Genomic DNA, 21,774 nt, shown 5'->3' on the forward strand with positions numbered 1-21,774 from the left:
CCTATGGACAATTCGAATAGCATTCCTGTACCATCTATATAGGGAGCCAGTGTGTATAGTATTTAGTGACCTCGTTGAAATGTAAAAAAAAAAAAAGGAAAACAAAAAGTGTGTGTGTGTGTGTTAGCCTAATTTAATGTTAATTAATTATATGATGTCATATGTAGCATCACCTTACAGACATTCACATTCTTAAACGTACTGCATATTATGTATTTTTGTTATCTGGTTTTAGAGTTCAAGCATTGTTATATTGAAAATATATGCATTAGTCTGATGGATGATCTCATCCCAGCTGCTCTTTGTTTCATCTAACCAGCCAACCTGCAGAATAACAGGGCCATCTAGTGGTCCCTTTCTTTCTTTCTTTCTTTCTTTCAATATTATATCTGCCTGCAACCTGCACACTATACAAAGGATAGGGTTTATATGGGGTTTTGGGTTTCAATCTTTCTCTCTCTCTCTCTCTCTCTCTCTCTCTCTCTCTCACACACACACACACACACACACACACACACACACACACACACACACACACAAAGAACCAGCCCTCCAGTTGAATTTGGCATATGGACTATTTGTCAATAACAATAAGTTGTTTATAATGTCATATTTTATTGACTATTTAATTGACTATGGTTACATGGTATGATGTGCAAACAAAATATACAGTCATGACAAAACAATAAAACAATGGGCCCCTGCAGGAATGGAGTGCAACATAAATTTCTGAAACAAAGGTTGAACATTTTCTAAATAGACCCCTAATGTACACTATTGGCTTATCCGACTGTCATAACAATATTTTCTCCAACCACATTTACTGTTCTTAATATATAATACAATTATATAACCGAGCCATAAACTGGAAACACACCAACATTACCATACAGTTTAACTGACACCTCTTTTGACACATAATCAGCTAGAACATTACGCTTTAAAGTCATCAAGTCATGTGCATTCAGTACAGTGATTTAGTTTTAATCCTGAGGTAGGGCAGGAAATGTAATCCTAAAATAACAATCAGGCCCACCTTTTCCCAGCATAGATACAGTACACACTCCTGTACAGCTGTTGATCCGCCATCACAAGAATCCTCTCTCTGTTATCAGGGCCTCTGTCAGCCTGTCTCGCATAATCTCCTTGGATGAGTATAAGGGCAGGTCCAGAATAGAGTGACATGTCAGAGAACTAGGGAAGTGCTGATCGTAGTGCTGACCGCCCTGGATTTGCATACGTTGAACCTTCATCTGGACCTGGTCCATGCCAAGAATAGGAACCCTTCTAAAACCAGTCAGGAACCCTGTAGAACAACCGTGGAGGGAAAGTAGGGATCTTCAAGTTACTTTTTGTCTATTACCATCTCTGTGCATCAACATCATCTGCTTAGTATAGCAGCTATAGTAGATCCTTTATTTATTTATTTATTTGAATGGATGGATGATAATTAACTTTATACCATGATCTAGGTGAATAATCGATTCTGATTGGCTGCAAGTGGTCCATTAAAATGTGATAAGAGGACACCTACTAAGAAGTTCCGGTGAAACTGTCTGTTTACCGTTCTAAATTTATTAATTATTAAAATAATGTCACAGAAACCACTGAGAGTGAATTGAGTTTTTTGGATGTTATTATTGCCTACAAAAGGCGGCTGTGTCAGAGGCACAGAGGTCCCCCGGGAACGCAGGTAGACAATAACCTTATTTTTAGTTTCATAAAACATGATCCGACCACAAGTGGTCCCTCAAGACGCATGTGGAGTGAACAATGTTTCCACTGCATAAGAACCTTATGGGATGGTAATGATTATTCTAAGTATTTGTTAAACCCTCATGTGTTACCAGGGAAATTGAGTTATCGTTTGAAAACACTTTAGATTTTGATTGCAAATTGCATGAAAAAATGTTAATGTTAATGCTCCCTATGGTCCATTACTTCCTGATAATGGACACCTCAATGGGCATTAACCCTTACATAATGATAATACATTGGATACATTTTTCTCCTAACTCTTCTTACAAATATTTGTTTTGACTTTTCAAGCACAGGTAACGAATGATGTTAACAATGGCTGCATTCCATTTAGGTGTTAAAGTTCCTATGCCCGGTTTCTGTCTATGCTGGCTTACTAGGACACTACCACAATTAACCATATTGCTGTTTGTAAAAAGAATATATTTTTCAAAGGCGCACATATCACTTGTTTGGTTAAAGGCCTTTGCAATTAAAAGCTGTTAACATTAGGTACAATACTTACAAAGGAAATCTTTTCTCTGGTCTTCAGTCAGTTCATCAAAAACCTCCCAAAACATCTGCATGGTGGGGTAGCCAACACGAAGATCCCACACTGTGTTCTAATTAAAGTTTTTTTTTTTTTAAAACGTGAAAATGTAGTAAATCAGTTGCAATGAAAACAAGAGGAGTTTGTGATTGGAACAGTACCTGTTTCAGTTTCGCCCAGTCATAGACATCTTGGCCCACCAACACTCGCTGCAGCTCCTCTGGCCGAAACAGCTTCACCAAATCCCTGTCACACACCTGGAAGAAGCCCCGCTTAAACTCCTGAAACACACTCTCCACTGATGTGTTGAAGGCATGACTAACGTAGGCATCCACAAACTCCTTCCTGTTTAGCAAATTTAAGTTTCAATTCAACAAACATTTCTCTGAGACGGAGCTGATCTGGGTGCAGGCCACATTCACAACTTCGATTTAAATATATTTAAAGTCTTACTTATTTTGACCTGTCACGGCCTTTCCAGGATTTCGGGGATCAAGGTCAATCTCAGTCTCATTCCAGGTAATCTGTTAATCAATTATGAGAGAGAGAGGAAGTTAGTGGTATCACTGCAAAACCTTTGGAATACTGTAAGAAAGATAAACTTTATTAAAAATCAACATTATTTAACATGATTAATCATTGACCTTTGGAAAGATGTTGAATTTATTAAACTTAAAAAAACAGTTAAACAGTTAAACAAAGCAACGGTGAAAACACCTTAAACTGTGAAATTTCCCTTAATACTTTTCCCATTTGAACTTTTTGAATTCCCCTTCAGAACACGAGACAAAATAAGAGTTTACTTGCAAAATGTAATGTGCAAAATAATCCTTTTTCTGGATTACATTGTTTTTGTGATGGTAAGGAGCCGAAATCGAAAATGCGATCAGAATTTGATTAATTGCACAGCCCAAGGAGACACATTACTGGCAATAAAAAAAAAAAAAAAAAAAAAAAAGTAAAACACCAACCAAGAAACACATGTCCAGATTTTCTAGGTCATCTTCATAGTCCAAGACGTACTGCAGACTCCTTAAATAGATAATAAAAAATGAAATAACAAAAAACTCAAATATTCAGGCACCAATATAAAACCAAAAATGTGTATTACTAAATTTAGGTGAATAGGCTACTGACCTTCCAACACTTGGGCTGAATTCCATCATATCCTCCAATGTCGGCTCTACATCGAGTAGCTTCTTGAACAGAGCCAGTGGGAATGGGAAGTGTATGATACTCTTGTTGTATAAGGCCAATCCACACAGAACCCCAACCAGGAAGAAGTTTGTCTTTTCCTCTTCTGTTGCCTGTATTGATAAAAGTAATCAATGATCATGTATGGTGACTGCATATTGTTCCATTGTTGCTCATCATCATTTGCAGGAAATATGTTAAATAATGTAAACCCTGAGTCCACGTTTCAATGGCCAAAGGTTCCTGTAGGATTTAAAGTCTTACTGTGGAGGGGAACCATGCCAGCGTTTCAGAGTCGTTGAACATAAACATTCCAGCTTTAGTTGACACCATTTCAAGAAACAAGTGGTGAAAAAGGTCTTTTTTGTAGACATCTGTGACCTTTGGGTCCTCATCAAAATAGACCTGAGAGACACAAGTTATAATTCTTCCTGTTAGGTAGACACTTAGATGAGGGTAAGAAAATAATTATAAGATTATAAGATACAATAAGGTAAGATACAAATATGTACAACATTTGCTTATGCTTTAACCATGAGGTCAAAACTAAATATTTACCACGAGTGGCTTCTTGAAGGCACTGTGATCAGCAGAAGCCAGTTGTTTGAAGGTGCCTTCCAAAAGTGATGCTCGCTTCAGCTTCAGTTCAAAATAAAAAGGCCAAAACATATTTGCCTGGTGTTCTTTCTATAATACAATTCAAAGTGTCAGTTTTAAAATAATTTTCCTATCATAATTACATTGTTATGTGATGTAATGTAATGCATTTTATTATTAAAGCTGCCTAATTGTTTTTGACCACTTGGAGGTAGTGCCACAAGCTGTAAAAACAACACTGACATATCATCACTTTTTATTACACGTCTTGATTTGATTCTGATTGGTCAATCATGGCATTCTGCAGTTTGCTATTTCTGTATAACAGACTGTTGCCATGGACGGAGTTTTGATCATAGACTCTGGCGGACCAGTTTTAAATTAATAAAATTGTTTCTAAATCAACATTTGTGCTCATACGGAGCTCATACCGCTGATCAGCGGCTCACAAAGGGAGAGAGGTGGTGGAGCAAACGGGAATCACTAACAGCGCTATTGGCAACAGTGCAAACATAGCAGTAGTTATCTCCATGGTTAGCCCACTCATCAGGGCGACCTGGCTTCTGCTGGAGAGCCGTGCTCATCAGCTGTAAAGTTTACCGTTCCGACCAGGACGCAGGCTTCATCAATGGGTCTCTGTATGAGTAGCCGTGTAATAAGCCTTGTAATAAGCAGGATAATGTAGAGCGAGCTGGCCATTATAGCGCATTAGAAGGTCTTGAATCAGCCTGAAGGGGGGCTATATATTATTCCATACATAAAGTTGTTATTGCAAACTTAGCAAACATTTGCATCTGCCTACAGTATTTACACATTCAGTAGATATAGAGCAACATTAGCATTCATTTGGAGTTGTGTTGTGTCTGTCCACCTGGTTAACCTTACTGACAATATTCACAATCCTTTTCTATCTTTTGTTATGATCTCTACCAAGTCCTAGGAAAAATATTAATATTATAAATATTATTAATAGAAATATTAATAGTAGCTGCTAATTGCTGCTGGAGATGAGGTTGATAAGAGCGGCAAGAGTGAACCAATCCGGTAAAGATATAGGCTGTAAAACCAAAACAATGAGCTGAAAGATGCTTAAAGCTTCTGTAGAGCGGGGGAGACTTTCACATTACACGTTGTTATTTGATCCTTTGGTAATTAAAAATATTGATTAGTGCAGTATTACAATGATATTGATAGCGTAAATAGTTTGTCAGGTTAAACATTTTGCTCCATTGTTAATGTAATAGGACAAACATTTTCTTACATTAAAACTAAGTATAAATTGATAATACATAATTATAAAAGTTGATTTATTGGAGATTTCCTGACGACCCTGACAATATTGTTTGTATGGTTTACCTAACATAAGGTAAAGTTCCAGACTCAAGTTACCTGAGTGCATGCGGCATTGATGTCAAAAGCCATTATCTTTGATTTCAGATCCATCACAAATGGGAAGTTAAAAAGGATAAGTGGCTGATGATCCATATCCTGAAAAAAGAGCATATCATTTACTCAACATTTTTTTTACTTGATGACCACAGACTTTTAAAAGATTTGGTGTTTTTTACATGAATGCACACTATATGAAAAGTAACCAACAACGTGAGAGAGAAGGAGGGAATGACTTAACAGCCATCCTTAGATGGGTTTAAATTTGTATTTTGTTTAATAGTTTTTTACCTGGATTTTTGACATTGAATGCCAAATCTGCAAATCCTCGCAAAGAAATGTTTCGCTAATCCCCAAACAAAAAGTTTTTTCTGGGATTCTCTGACGTCCTGCAATCCTGTTGTTGGCCTTTAAAACAGGTATATTTAGATAGTTATTATTTGAAAGATTGGTGGAAAATAGAAAACATTATTTGTAGAAAAGTTGAGATAGACATTGACAGGAAAAAAATCAAGACAACTGATACTAACGTTGTACATGTACTGGAGGACTAGTAGCAGGTTTCTGACTCCAGAGTTGCGAGAAACAGGCTCATTGGACAGGATCAGTGAGAGGGCCTGCTTCCACACCTTAACATGTCTAACCATGGTGGAGGATGTCAATGAGGCCCACCAGTCCCCTGAGGAAGACAACATGGAGATTTGTAGACAATGTCAGAGCAGATGTCATAAATATGTCTGGAGTCTGGAGTGTGCTATCAGAATAATTATAGTTAAATATGAGACTTTACTTGTCTTAAAATATAATCAATCAATACATTCATAAAATAAACAATAATTATGAATTAGGAAAAATACAAATGCATTTAATTATTTGTCTCAAACAACTCAAAGTTTAAAGCTATAGTGCGTAGTTTCTGTCTCCCCCATGAGGAATTCTAAATAATGACAACAAAACTGTCAGCGCATCCACATGATACAAGCCTTCGGTGATCGCGCACCACCCCCACCCTCCTTCACGCAGTTGCTAGAAGCCAAGGAGGACACGGAGCATTAAAAAAAGATGATGGACTCTTCAGAAGAGGTAATTATATTCACTCAATTTTCTGCGTGCAAAAGTCGTCGGACAACACCATTTTCTGAACATAGCCATACTGAGAATTACAGAGTGTTTTGTGGAGCTGATCGTCTTAATTAGCTTTGTGTCAACTCATTTGACAATGGCTTGAATGTATCGGGCATTCATTCATATAAAAAAGTCTGTATATATATAAACATGTATATAACATTTGTATAATTTATAGTTGCTTTTTTCAATTCATGATCATATTAATTGATAATAATCAGAGAAAGTCTATAATTATTACATTGGCCCACTCCAGACTGCATACATGGACACAACTTATTACAATGAATGTACAGCATCTTATTAAAATGAAAAAAATGTAGACAGGGCTGGGGTGTTAAAAACATTTCTTTTTGATTTTTTAGGTTTCACAATAGCATTGTAGGATGTCCATGTTTTACTGTAGGTCTGACGAGCACACCATATCCTATTACTTGAAACCTCTCAAACATTCAAACAGTTATCTCTCACAGTACCTATGACCTGGAGGCTTTCAGCAGACAGTCTTTGCATGGCAGCAGCGACCGCCTCAGCAAGCTTCATGCTCAGTAGCAGTTTGTGTCTCTGGATCACATGCAGGAGCTCATTGAGAAGCAGGAAGATCCTCAACCCCTCCACTCCCACAGACTTCTCATCGAAAGAGGGAAGCAAGTGCAGGACAGCAGCCTCAACCTGTTGAGAACATATAAAGTAATAACCAGTACTGGGCAGTAACTAATACTTAGTAATATATTACTGTAATATTATTATGCACTTTACAATAAGGGTACATTAATTAGCATGAATTGATGCATTATTTACCATTAGTTAATGCCTTAACTAACTGTTAACTACAGTTAACTAAGGTGTCTATTTTGCCATTAGTTAATGCAGTAATACGCCTTAACTAACTGTTAATAATAGTCAACTAAGGTGTCTATTTTAACATTAGTTCATTTACTCAGAAGCCTAACTGGAAATAACAGCTAACTAAAGTGTCTAACTATCATTTACAAACGTTGTTAATGTTAACTAAGGTATTGATTGATTCATTGTTTAATGGTTTGTAAGATGCTATTTACATTAGTTATTACAGTAATAAGCATCACTTAACAGTTAATCATACAATATTAAACATTAGGTAAATGTTAACAAACGTCTCTTGATAACATCAACTAAGGGTTTACTTGTTAAGGTATTTCCTAATATTACTAGGTGGTTGATAAAGATGTTTGATAGCATGTATGTCTTAAGGTTCACAGCCAAGCCATCTCATTATGAGAAAACTGTTATTATTGTTTATTTACGGGTTATGGTTGTCCACATACTTTTTGTCCACTATATTTGTCCATCCTCCAACGTATGACTTACTTTTGGTAGAGGGTGAAATCAGTGAAAAGACTCCATAGTCTCCATGCAGAGGTTTGCTTGTTCCTTTGTCTTCATGTAGACATTAACTTAAAGCCCAACCTATATAAATTATTGTGCATGCTATATAAGCATTACTTAACCATAACTGGTCACTTGAATAATGTATGATAATTTTTTTGTCCCAGGTAGGCTTTCTTATACGATGCGTATGCTTGTCATAATTTTGCCGCAAAAGTAATACAGTAATATAACGAGTAACGTAACGATACTAAGTAATATTGTTACTTTTTTAAGGAGTAATAAGGAGAGAGTAACATATTACATTTCCTGAGTAACTTGCCCAACACTGGTAATAACTGAGTAGGGTATTACTAAAAGGTTTTATAATTAAACTTCCCACTCTTCCTTGTTAATTACTGATCAGATACCAAACATACATAGTCACATTTTAGTTTCATACCTCTGCCAAAACATCATCTTTCTTCACAAGTTTCTCGAAAGCAGGTTGCACAAGTGACAAGTTCAAGCCGGAGTACTTTGTTGAGGTCTGGAAATGTTTATCTTTGCTGTGAAGATAACAAGTGAATTTATTTGTAATTTCACTCATCAGATACAAAGATGAGAAGAACATGCACAGATGATGTTTACCTTTGGTCAAGGAAGACTCGATTCATACAGGATGCAGAGGAAAACGTCCTGTGGATTTCCCTGTGAGGTTTTCATACGGTTAGTCAATAGCACTGAGAATACTGTGTCAATGGCTTAGGAGCCAAATGAAATAACATAAAACACTGCACTATTCAACCAACCAGTTATATATTGAGAAAATAAAAACTGCTACTGCATTATACTTACTGTTTTATCTTTTTTGATGATTTTAAATCACATTTAGAAACCCATTTGTCAATCATGTCCTCAATAGAGTGCTGTTTGACATTGTTGACACTGTCAGTGTTTGACTTCTCATCAGCTTCCTGTGAAAGAAACAAGAAAGAGTTAATGTTTGGTTTAGGGAAATAACTTTACAGTAGAAAAATGATTGGGGTTAAGGTATTAATACACCTACCACAATTATGGTCTGTATTGCACGTATTTGTGTTGGTACCTGAACAGGTGTGCACGTTGCAAACGAACAGTTCCCTCCTGCGTAGATGTTTCTAAGTATGGGAGTGGTGTCTGGAATAATAATAGAATACAAGTTATCTCTATCCTTGAAATAAGACTACTGTCACTCTCTTAATATTGGAGTCAGTCAGTTATCCCTAGCTCGCCTGCAGCTAGTTTAAAAGGCAGCAGCGGGACTCCTCACTGGTACCAAGAAGAAAGGCTGTGACATCCTTTAAGATGGCACGCTGAGATCGATTTCACAAACCGGAGGATTGAGGAGCTGAAGATAGTGTTTTAGTACTCGAGACCGGTCTCAAGACCACTTTTTGAAGGTCTCAGTCTCGTCTCGGAATCGATTGCATTTTTACTTACTACGGTCTTGTCTCAGTCTCAGATAAAGAGGACTCAGGATTTTATTTCATGACCGGTCAAGACCACAACTGCAGGGATATCACTAAATTGCTTATTCATTGTCTGATTTATGTGTTAGCAATAACATCATTACTGTGATTATATGTAAAACTCCCTGCTTCAAATGCAACCAATAGATTGACTCATTTCTAATTTAAAATTTGTTAATGTCTTTTTTATATTAATGAACGTCCGTTACATTCAAGCCATTGCCAAATGAGTTGATACAAAGCTAATAAAGACTATCAGCTCCACAAAACTCTCTGTATTTCTCAGTATGGCTATGTTCAGAAAATGGTGTTGTCCGGCGGGCGACTTTCACGTGCAGAAATCAAGCAAAGATAATTACCACTTCTGAAGAGTTCATCATGTTTTGTGTCCCCCTTGGCTACTAGTAACAGTGTGGAGGAGGGGTGGGGGTGGTGCGCGATCATGGAAGGCTTGTATCATGTGGATGTGCCGACAGTTTTGTTGTCATTACTTAGAATTCCTCATGGGGGAGACAGAAATCACGCACTATAGCTTTAACACGCACTACTAAAAAAGGGAATGTGGGAGACAAGAGAAAAAGCTCTGGCTGTCTGGGAGATGTAAGCCAAATCATCGGTAATACAATTTAGCTACCTAAACTATGAGGAGTTTATTTGTTTTCTGTGGGTGTTTTTTGTGGGATTGTGGATCTTTCAGATCAATTTGAGGAGTGCCTATGGTTAGCATTTTCCACGTTATCGTGTCATGCAGTGTGGAACTGCACTGGTCTGGTCTCGACTTGGTCTCAGTCCCTCAAAATCTTGGTCTTGTCTTGGTCTTGATGCACTCTGGTCTTGGTAATCTCCCCTATATTGGTGTCTTCCATTGCTGCTCCCAGACTGTGACACAGTTTCCCTCTCATTGCCAGGTCTTTCTCGCTTTCGTCACTTTTAAATCCCAGCTTAAGACCCACTTTGTTTTTATACAATGATGCTTATATCTCCTTAATTAATAATATAATCATAAAATATTTTATTTTAATTTTTTTGTAATATTTGTTTTAATTTGGATACAGTGCTCTATTAATACATTTGACTTTTCTTGACTGGAATCAGTTCTTTTAGAGATGGAGTTACCCTGTGGCAGTTGAACAGGTAGCGGCACAGACGGATGACTCTCCTCTCCATGTCCCAGCTGCCCCTGCGTTCCACACCCAAAGGAGTAGACCCTCTTGGAGTCTGTCATCACTAATGTGTGATGTCTGATTGAGAAAAACAATATAGCACAAACAGCATTTTAATGTCAACAAAAATGACTTTTCAGCATTTTTGCAGCCTCTTTTTGCAGCCTCCAAGCCTCTATTTCACTAGACTATAGCTAGTGTAATAAACTCTACTGTTGATAGAAGGGGGCATGATCATCAGAAGGAATGTGTAATGAACAGAAATGCAACCTGAGAATATGAGCCAGTTGCTGAAAGTTGTAGTCAAATGTAGAATTACACACAGGAAGAGGCAGTCACACACCTTTCCTGTAATCTGAACTTCTTTCAAAATGTTAAGATATACAGCCTCATATTCAATAATATTCTCATTAATAAAGTATCTAATCTTATCTAATAGAGCTATGCAAAAATGGATTGCCGTTCTCTATCATTGTTTTCTGTGTGATTTTGAAGTGTTTGAATGAGGTCTTACAAACTGATTTCAAGAAATATTTAACTGTGGCATTTGTGAGCAAAAACATGGGGCCATGTTTTTTTCACAATTGGTAATAAGCTGAATTGCTAAAGTTTATAATTGTACTGTACCGTCCACATGCAGTCTTGATGACCTTTGCCCCCCAGAGCTCTGCAACAAGCCGGGGTCGTAGTTCATCTCTGAATGAGTTGTGCCCAAGCTGTCCATATTGGCCAGAGCCAAATGTAAACACTGCACCAGTCTGAGGAAGCAACCATACTACTATAGTTTAAAGTCACACTTATTGTTTATTGTTATTATTTACATATCTGTGGGATCTAAGATGAGGATTTTTCTCTCACAAAAAACATCTATTAATAACCTTTTTTTAATCTTGCTTCTACTCCCAAGTATATATGTTATGATCAGTGTCAGTGTATGGTAAAATAATATTAAAATATTAATAACTGATGTGTGATTGCCTCAAAATAATGATCAGTTTTGTATTTCTTTGCTTTGGATAATCCAACCATGCCTGTTGAATTTGGCGGTCAGTGCTTTGAATCCCTAAATGCATTTTATCTTTCATCAGTGAGTAGAGTTAGACCTCCACAGAACATACATGCTGTACTTGTGGAACTCACAAGTAAAATGACCACACAGTACTGGCTGTCTTGTGAGCGTGGGCATGTATTGGTGAGGCAGGAAACTTTTTCTGGATTTTATCGCAGTAGCACTTTATGATGGAATAACTGGCACCTTAATTTAGGACCTAATAATTATGTGATTTTTTTCAGTGCTCTACTTAGTGTGGATTTCCTTGTTGTTATTGTTTGTTGTGCTGTGTGTCTGTTTGTCTTACATGTGTGCCTTGCTGCACCACAAATTGCACCTCGGGGACAATATCAATAAAGTTGAAGTTGTAGTTTTTTGCCAGAAAATATTTAAAACATATTCCATTATTTCAGTGTCATTTGTAGAGTAAGTTAGAACTGTTTGCTCTTATACATTTTTATACCAGCAATTAAAATGTGGTAGGTTACAACATGGGACTGTTAGCCAACTTTCTTTGTCTAACCTTTGTCAAAATGGCAGTGTGGTTCTTTCCACAGGAAATGTGAATAGTTTTCTTCGAGTTCAGGTAATGAAGTGGAGTTGGTGTATGTCTGTCTGTAGGAAAGAAATTAGCATTTAGGTTTTACATGTAACAAAAACACTTCATATTTTAATAAATGATATAATATATGATATAAGCTGTCGTTATATAGATATATTGACAGCTTTTGTCTTTTACCTGTTGTGTCTCCCAGCCCGAGCTGTCCACAGTGGTTTCTGCCCCAGCCGAACACACCACCAGAGACAGAGAGGGCGAAGCTCTGCTCTCCCCCTGCAGCGATCTGGACCAGGGGGAGCGCTGACAGGGATCTGAGGTGTTGGGGTGAATTGGTGCCAGCTGGCCCCTGGCCCCTGGAGTCCTTGCCCCATGTATAAACCTGACCATCTGTGGAGAAATCACACTTTGCTGACACCCTCCATCTTCACCTTTTGTGAATCACATTTTGTTTTTTAAATAATACATAAACAGATTTTACTATTATAATGAAATTATTTTGTCCTTGGCCTTCATCTCAGCCCCTATTGGACTTTGAGTCAACTTTTACTCTCCTATCTCAATGCTGGCTCAGGTGTTTTTTTTCGGTCCGTGTACTTGGTGGCCAACGGATTTTCGTTTTGAAAGGAAAAAAACAAAAACGAAAAACGGCCAGTTTCCCAATTACCATTAGTAAATAGGACAATGCGCATAATTACATAGTAGAAAACTAACAATGTTCCTGTGCGATTTGTAACTGTCGGTACACGATCCGTTCTGCCTGCACGATCCGTTCTGCACATGCGCAAGATAATACTGTTTTACGTATCCATACGACCTGCACGATCTGTTCCACGCTAGCCTATGGCTAGCCTCCACCGGGAAACTAACGTTAGTTTAGCTAACAGCTAATTCGGCTAACCGCTAGCTGACAGCTAGATTCAGTCTAAAATAACGTTAACTCAAACGTAATGGGAAAAGCAGGCTACAGCTAAATTAAGACTTCACAGTAATAACAATAAAGACAAGTATTGAGTGATTGTATTTTAAATGAGCACAAGTAAAGTAGAACTGACGTAACAGCTGTTGTATATGTTAGGTGTTTGTTATATATGTCAACGTTTATTTTCAAGTTTTATTTTGAGGGTCTTTTAAAGTTATTACATGCTGTCTCAGCTAGCAGTTAGCAGAATTAGCTGTTAGCTAAACTAACGTTAGCTTGGCTGTCGACCGGAAGCGTGGAACAGATCGTGCAGTGTCGTAAATCCTCGTACAACCGCGCATGCGCGAACATTTTGCGCATGTGCAGAACGGATCGTGCAGGCAGAACGGATCGTGTACCGACAGTAACCATAGACTGTATATAAGTAACGTGTCAACACTTTACGACCAAACATTACAACTTTTTTATTAAATCTTTTTTTATTAAATCTTTATTATACAATAGTCATAGCTACAAACATTCGAAACTTGTCACTGATCCAAAACCGTGTAGCGACATCGTTGTTGTGTTGTTTACGTTAATGTTTTCACCTAATACTTCGTCTTGACTAATAACCATAGACTGTCTATTATTAATGCGATGAAGTGTAAACGTACATAAGTGTCCTTTTGAAGATGGGATGACAGCTCTCCCAGCCACCACTGCTGTATACCACTATAGTAGCTACATGCTAACGGCAGTAAACACTATAGTAGCCACATTCCTGCTGAAACATGTCCGATTGTGTAGTGTTTGGTCTGCGATTTTTGACGTTAGAAAGTGCTGCTTCGTTCCACTACAATCTAACGTTAGCATACTCATAGCTAACTATTGTAGCTGCATGCTAACGCGACATAGCGGAGCATATATAGCTAGCTATGTACGTATATAGCAGGACTTTGTACCGTAAAAAATCACCAATAAAGGCTTCTAAACCAAATACTAAACAAATACAAATACAGTAAAGTGACTGGAATTAGGGGTGAAATGTCCAGCATTGAGTTACATAATAGTTTGCTAGGAGTATGCTGGTCTCTCACAGAGATCTCATTTGTAGCCCTGTTTTTACCTGATACTTTCATAAAAGTACAAACACATGAAGTGAGAGGTATACACACGCTTAAACTTTATTTAAAACATGGTTAACCTGAAGCAGGGTCAGGGTACTAAAGTATAATCCGTTTTTCGTTTTAAACCAAAAACGAAAAAAGGAAAAAACGGGTCGATGTTTCGTTTTTGGTTTCAAACCAAAAACGGAAAAACCAAACTATGAGCTCCGTTTTCTCGTTTTTCCAATGTCCATACAAATTAAAAATTAACTGGAAAACTGCTCGTTTTTCAACTGTTGTTTTTTTGTTATTTATGTTTCCGTTTTAACCCAAGAGCGAGAATACGGGCTCATTTTTATAATGTGCATAATCGGTCCGTGTACTTGGTGGCCAACGGATTTTCGTTTTGAAAGGAAAAAAACAAAAACGAAAAACGGCCAGTTTCCCAATTACCATTAGTAAATAGGAAAACAAAAAACGGAAAACAACCCATTATTCGTTTTTTGTTTTGATATTAAAAAACGGAAAACGAAAAACAATCTCGTTATCCGATTTTCTTTGATGTATTTGTAGATGGAACTCGGAAATTAAAATGTGTGTATAAATCTTATTCCTTTGTCAGTACCCGATCCGTACCGCCTGTAAAATCCGTTCTGTGCACTGCCTGATCAGTTCTACGCTTGCGCGAACACCGGCAAACTTCACAGCTCTATGCACGCATTGGCGTAAGGATGTTTGGACATTCCCGGTTACCGGAAGAAAACATTAGACAGTGACAGTAGACCGTTATGATGGCAGAGATGAAGTTTACAAGGTGTTTGCTGGAGTTGCCTAAAGTATCTGTTAATGATATACGGAGGGTCGTCTGGCCATCCAGTACAACACCATGTAGCAAATTAAATAAAGGCTTCAAATTTTACGTTTCGTCATTTCTTTGCAACTTTGAAGGTAATTTGCTAACGCTAGCTAGCCTGAGCTAGAAGCCTTGCTTTGGTGTTATAAGTCATGACTCCGTCCTGCTTCAGGTTAACCATGTTTTAAATAAAGTTTAAGCATGTGTATACCTCTCACTTAATGTGTTTGTACTTTTATGAAAGTATCAGGTAAAAACAGGGCTACAAATGAGATCTCTGTGAGAGACCAGCATACTCCTAGCAAACTATTATGTAGCTCAATGCTGGACATTTCACCCCTAATTCCGGTCACTTTACTGTATTTGTATTTGTTTAGTATTTGGTTTAGAAGCCTTTATTGGTGATTTTTACGGTACAAAGTCCTGCTATATACGTACATAGCTAGCTATATATGCTCCGCTATGTCGCGTTAGCATGCAGCTACAATAGTTAGCTATGAGTATGCTAACGTTAGATTGTAGTGGAACGAAGCAGCACTTTCTAACGTCAAAAATCGCAGACCAAACACTACACAATCGGACATGTTTCAGCAGGAATGTGACCCGGAATTGGGGAGAATTAACAACATTGCCAGCTAAGATGACCGTTAGCATGTAGCTACTATAGTGTTTACTGCCGTTAGCATGTAGCTACTATAGTGGTATACAGCAGTGGTGGCTGGGAGAGCTGTCATCCCATCTTCAAAAGGACACTTATGTACGTTTACACTTCATCGCATTAATAATAGACAGTCTATGGTTATTAGTCAAGACGAAGTATTAGGTGAAAACATTAACGTAAACAACACAACAACGATGTCGCTACACGGTTTTGGATCAGTGACAAGTTTCGAATGTTTGTAGCTATGACTATTGTATAATAAAGATTTAATAAAAAAAGATTTAATAAAAAAGTTGTAATGTTTGGTCGTAAAGTGTTGACACGTTACTTATATACAGTCTATGGTTACAAATCGCACAGGGACATTGTTAGTTTTCTACTACGTAATTATGCGCATGCACAGAACGGATCTTACAGGCGGTACTGGCCAATAAATGCTATTGAAGGGCGGGTCTTGGCGTGGCGGGAGTAACTTCCGGTCACGAAAAAAATACCAATGCAAAATTAAGGAATACGACTTATACACACGTATTTTAATTTCCGAGTTCCATCTACAAATACATCAAAGACAATCGGATAACGAGATTGTTTTTCGTTTTCCGTTTTTTAATATCAAAACAAAAAACGAATAATGGGTTGTTTTCCGTTTTTTTGTTTTCCTATTTACTAATGGTAATTGGGAAACTGGCCGTTTTTCGTTTTTGTTTTTTTCCTTTCAAAACGAAAATCCGTTGGCCACCAAGTACACGGACCATTTATACACACATTTTAATTTCCGAGTTCCATCTACAAATACATCAAAGAAAATCGGATAACGAGATTGTTTTTCGTTTTCCGTTTTTTAATATCAAAACAAAAAACGAATAATGGGTTGTTTTCCGTTTTTTGTTTTCCTATTTACTAATGGTAATTGGGAAACTGGCCGTTTTTCGTTTTTGTTTTTTTCCTTTCAAAACGAAAATCCGTTGGCCACCAAGTACACGGACCTTTTTCCCACAACAAAGTCAACACAACAAAGGGTTTACAAAAACAGCTGTTGTCAGGCGTCCGGATAGCTCAGTTTGTAGAGCGGGAGCCCGTATATGGAGGTTTATTCCTAGACGCAGCGGGCCTGGGTTCAACTCTGACCTGCGGCCCTTCGCTGCATGTCATTCCCCCTCTCGCTCCCCTTTCAATTCTTTAGGTGTCCTGTCAATAAAGGCTTAAAAATGCCCAACAAATAATCTTAAAAAAAAAACAAAAAACAAAAACAGCTGTTGTGGGATACAAACTTTGATGAGGTGATTAACTGAATGTTGGAGGGGAGCGAGCAGGTCTTCACTACAGCACCAGTAGTATGTGGGTAAAATGAATTGATTGCCTATGACTCTCATTTCAACTTGTACTTTACTGTACCTTTGGTCAGGGCAACTGAATGCTGGCTCCCACAAGCAACCTGAGAAACTGGTATTTTACACAAAGCTTCAAGGGGCCTGAGAGAACAAGAAACAGAAAAGAACTGAGCTCAAATACATCAGGGCTGACTAGCATGAATCCAAGTCACACTTGTCAAACTCAAGGCCTGCGGGCCAACTTTGGCCCCTCGCAGATTTTGATCCGGCACACATATCAAGTTTTGGTCACTTGTTCCAAACTTTTTGTCACTTTTTCCAAACTTTTTGGGCACTTTTTTCTATGATGGCTGAGGAACTTTTTACTGACTTTTTTAGGACTTTATGTCAACCAAACTGTAAGTGAGAAGACTATATGAGCCATGCAATGATACAGTCAAAGATATTTTACTTTTTCAATTTAATAAAAGCATGTCAATAAACTTTACATATCTGGACCTTGATGTGATTCTCATTTTCCAGTGTGGCCCTTAGTGAAATTGAGTTTGACACTACTGATCTAAGTGAAGATTTTGCAAGACAATTTTTTCAGTCACATTGTTCAAAATCTCTGACATTTTACACATTTTGTTGCTAATTCAGAACAGTGATCGATAGCATAACCTTAGCTGCTCCTTACCTTGGAATGTAAGTGCGAGTTGCATCCACACAGAGAACTTTTCCTCTCTCAGACAGCAGTGTGACCATATCATCACCACAACTCACAGCCTGAATCTTCTCTTTACACTTCACAAACTCTGAAAGAACACAGACCACAGGAACACAGCAGGTGTAAGTGATGCGTCTGGTTATATAGCATCATTACTGCAAATAAGAAAACTTTCTTTAGTTAGAACTTTGTAAGAAGGAAATTATCGGTCAGACTCAGTTCATGTGTTACATACAAGCATTGCAAATGTGGGAAGGACAATATTAAGGGAGGGTCTGGGGGTCCTCCCCCAATTTTATTTTTTTAACATTGCAGATGTCATTTCCTGTATTCTCTTGCCTTTCAACAGGTGGTTTGATACTTTTATCTGGCTATACAAGAATGAGAAAAAAATGTGGGTACATTTTGTAGGCTACTTTCATCCAGAGGAAGTGGTTGGCCCAAAATCACATATTTTTATTTATTAAAAGTACAGAAATTGATTTGATGTCTAAATTAGAGCCATCTTTAATAATAACTCATTGTTTATTTATACTTTAGGATTTCTTTATGCTTGCATGTAATTGCAAATTATGTTAAATACATTTTTTGCATTCTCCAAAATACAATATGCTCATCTTCCAATCCTTTCTACTAAAGAATCACCAGGACCTAAGGCAGGGACGTCGGACTGGGGGGAAAAAGGGGACTGAGTACCCAGGGCCCTCATGTGAGGAGGGCCCAAAAAGATGCTAGAATGAATAGCTGTGGATGCGGGGAGGGGCCCATAGAAAATGCCTTTCTACAGGGCCCAGAATTTTGTGCTTCGCCGCTGACCTAAGGCTCAAAGATTATGTTGTTGGTCTGTTATCTTGGTGACTTGAAAGTTTTTAAAAAAATGAAAGACTTTTGAATGAACATAAATCTAACATATTATTAGCAAATATAAATCCCCACTGCTTACTGGCCTATAGGTAAGGCAGTTACTAAGGCCATCCACAGATACAGTTAATACTAATGATTCACTGTGCCACATGTATAAAGGCTTTAGGCCGCCCTACAAGTTATTGTAGGCAACTTCATTTTATATAATATATGTAGTAGGGGGTCCCTGCTCAGTCTCTCTTTCAATTAAGGGGTCTTGGCTTAAAAAACGTTGAAGACCCCTGGTCTAGTGCACCTCTGCCACTCTGTCTCAAACTCATTGCATAGGCCTTTTTCAGGCATGTCCAAAGTCCGGCCCCCAGCCTTCATACGGCCTGCAGCCTCGGTTTGTGAAGGAAAAGAGCAAGAGTCATGTTGTATAAGCTTAAATGTTAAAAAAAACTTTGCATTTCTCATAATAAGTCATGTTTAAAATAAACATGAGTTTAAGCTATTTATCAACTTCTAAGTTAAAGGTAGCCTATTCCATACAGTACGTTTGGTTATCTGACTACAGATATAAAAGTAAGGCAGAATTTTTTTTGTTTTTGTTTTTTTAGATCTGTTCATGTCTGAGTGGCGTTGATTTGGTTACATTGCCATTTAAAAAAAAAAAGAAAGATAATTGTGACAATGAAATTGTAAATTGTTATTGATCAGTGCATTTGTATGTAACTTTTTTTTTTTTTTTTAATGTCAGAAGGGACCATTAGCCCCCGGCATCTTCACATTATCAAATCTGGCACTCTTTAAAAAAAAGTTTGGACACCCCTGGCCTATATTCTCAAACAGCGGTGCTCTGGACTGGAGCTCCCGTGTGTGCGCGTTCCAGTCTATGGGTGCAAGGTAGCAGTGAAAACGCGGTGTGGTGTTTCATTAATTTGGATATTCTCTCAATATACACGCTGAATGGATGTATTAATGACGCACGGACAAAAAAACATGGAAAAAGTTTGGTGGTCCTAAACTTATAATTAAAAAAAAGAAGAAAAGTAGTGCGAGTAGCTCCAACGCCCATGGTTAAGATAGGAAAATGAGATGAATACTCACTCTGTTTTCCTCTGACCCTTATCCCATCTGTGCTCTCATTTGTGCGAATGATGGATGTATCTCCATTACTTTTGACGAAGGCGAGCACATTGTGACCTGCTGACACATCCGTGATGTCAAAACTCAGGTTTAAAAAGTGAACTCCGTCACCTGTTGATATAGTTGAGCCGTCTCTCAACCGAAAGCCCTGCTCACAGTCCTCTCCCCATGAAAACATTTTGGTGAAGTGGCTCTGGAGAACCGACAGCTGATTTTTATGCCTCAGCTCTGTCAGTCAGAAACGAAACTTGATTGGTTGATTATGCAAACTTTGCTGTGAGCAACGGAAAACAAAACTTAGGCTACTAAACATATAATAAGCTATGATGAAACGAAAACAACACGCCCACTGAGTCAGAGGCAGGTGAAAAGAAAAACGAAAGGGAAACTGGAGTTGATAACGGACTAATAACTCCTGTTTACGCATAGCCTACAGTATTTAGACGGTGTTCGATGATTGAATAGAGTAAATGGCAAAACTACTGAAATACTCAACTCAGGGTTAATTGGATGAAAAGCTCACACACTCAGCATGTTACTGAACTTGTCTCCTAGAATAGTAGTTCCCAAAGTGGGGTCCTTGAGGGGCTTCCAGGGGTCCCCAGCAAAAAGAGGAGTCACTTTGGGATGGAAAAGTGACTCCTCTTTTTGCTGGGGACCCTCTGTATTAAAATATCTAAAAGTAAAGATCCATCAGATGGGGGACCCTGGAAAAAAAAACAACTTATCAAATGGGGGTCCGTAATTTGTGTCAATCTAGGGGTCCTTAACATGAAATAGTTTGAGAACCTCTGTCCTAGAAAAAAAAAACTACTGATGTCAATTCCCTTCTTCTACGAGACATTCAGATGTGGATTTGTGTGAATACCAGTAGTGATAAAGTTACTCGTAGGGATGCTAATGTTACGTTAACTATTAATGTAGTATTACATATACTTAAAAGAAGGCTGAATTCCTATACAATCATATTGCTCAGCTGGAAAGAACCAAATACCCCACCAACAGAGGGGCGTTCTGTTTACCAGATACTGAGAAAAAAAACATAAGTATTTACATGTGTTTGATAGTTTTTGGTACAGTAGTTCCAAGTCTGCAATGGCCAATTTGAGATAACATTGTCTTTGGTTAAATATACTTTTTAGTAATCTCCTCTCAAGTGTATATTCATAATTTTATTCATATAAACTTAAAAAAGGTAAAGGAGTAAAACACAGTGCCATGAGTAAAAAAGGACTATATACAGTTTCATCCTTGAAATTAATATGTGGACCAGAAGAAAAATAAACAGGCTCTTCAAGAAAAGTCCAGGGTCTTGTTGACTCACAGTAGTGGGGCCCATTAATAAATGCTATCCAGTTTTGCCATTTAACACAATAACCCATATGACAAATTGTCAAATACTGCTATACATCCGGGTTTCTTACGTCCCACCATCAAAGATAGCAGGTAATTCTTACTAAATATACGTGTATATATCTCATAACATATATGTATATCTCATATATGTATGTATGAGTTGCATTATTTTACCTCAACTTATATTTACCTAGCTGACTATCTGCAGCAATAAAAATGAGCACAGCTCTTCAAGTTATTGTGCATTTGTTGAAAATATGTTGCTTTCTATCTTCAAAATCAATCTAGGCCTAGGCACTCTCAATTACTTTGGATCGTTGTGTTCAAAGCATCAGCACTTAATTTTGCTCTCTGGGGAAGCATGGGTCATTCATGAACTTTCTCCAGCTGGTTTGATGTTTGTTCCTTCCAGGATGATGTTGTTTCCTTGAGTTCTGCCTCCACAGACCTTCTCCAGCTGTTCCAGGGTCTTCCTGGCTTTCTTTTTCCATTGTGGGTTCCAGGTTAAGGTCTGTTTGGTCGTGCTGGAGGGTGGTTTCCTCATGGTAAGCCCATCCCAACCCCATTTCCTCCGTTTGATTTGTGTTTCAACTGGTTATTGTTTAGTGATTTGCCAGAGCTCTGTATTAGTTATTGTGTTTG

At 37.9% G+C, this 21,774-nt stretch overlaps 1 protein-coding gene across 1 annotated transcript; it reads right to left on the bottom strand.

Moving 5' to 3' along the window:
* Window positions 1-595: 595 nt before the first annotated feature.
* On the bottom strand, window positions 596-20,127 carry LOC116057636 (probable E3 ubiquitin-protein ligase HERC4). Its single transcript, XM_036002711.1, has 23 exons — window positions 19,738-20,127; window positions 17,755-17,872; window positions 17,140-17,216; window positions 12,404-12,610; window positions 12,188-12,279; window positions 11,241-11,371; window positions 10,567-10,691; window positions 9,048-9,118; window positions 8,798-8,916; window positions 8,591-8,650; window positions 8,403-8,508; window positions 7,069-7,264; window positions 5,998-6,146; window positions 5,759-5,875; window positions 5,468-5,566; window positions 4,040-4,168; window positions 3,746-3,886; window positions 3,425-3,594; window positions 3,259-3,319; window positions 2,741-2,811; window positions 2,449-2,632; window positions 2,264-2,360; window positions 596-1,306 (listed from the first exon to the last, which is right to left on the bottom strand). Exons 1-23 carry the CDS (start codon window positions 19,952-19,954, stop codon window positions 1,089-1,091), a joined length of 2,955 nt encoding a protein of 984 aa, XP_035858604.1. The 5' UTR covers window positions 19,955-20,127; the 3' UTR covers window positions 596-1,088.
* Window positions 20,128-21,774: the final 1,647 nt, after the last annotated feature.

The sequence above is a fragment of the Sander lucioperca genome, chromosome 7, assembly GCF_008315115.2.
Source record: "Sander lucioperca isolate FBNREF2018 chromosome 7, SLUC_FBN_1.2, whole genome shotgun sequence".
Classification (NCBI taxonomy): Eukaryota; Metazoa; Chordata; class Actinopteri; order Perciformes; family Percidae; genus Sander; species Sander lucioperca.

What these genes read in the sequence shown, in the direction of transcription:
- LOC116057636 (XM_036002711.1), bottom strand. Translation starts at nt 19,954, where the DNA reads ATGTTTTCATGGGGAGAGGACTGTGAGCAGGGCTTTCGGTTGAGAGAC. An exon ending in ACCTGTTCAACTGCCACAGG is followed by an intron (nt 9,119 to 10,566) that starts GTAACTCCATCT and finishes TTATTATTCCAG; the next exon opens with ACACCACTCCCATACTTAGA. An exon ending in GCCGTGACAGGTCAAAATAA is followed by an intron (nt 2,633 to 2,740) that starts GTAAGACTTTAA and finishes TTTGCTAAACAG; the next exon opens with GAAGGAGTTTGTGGATGCCT.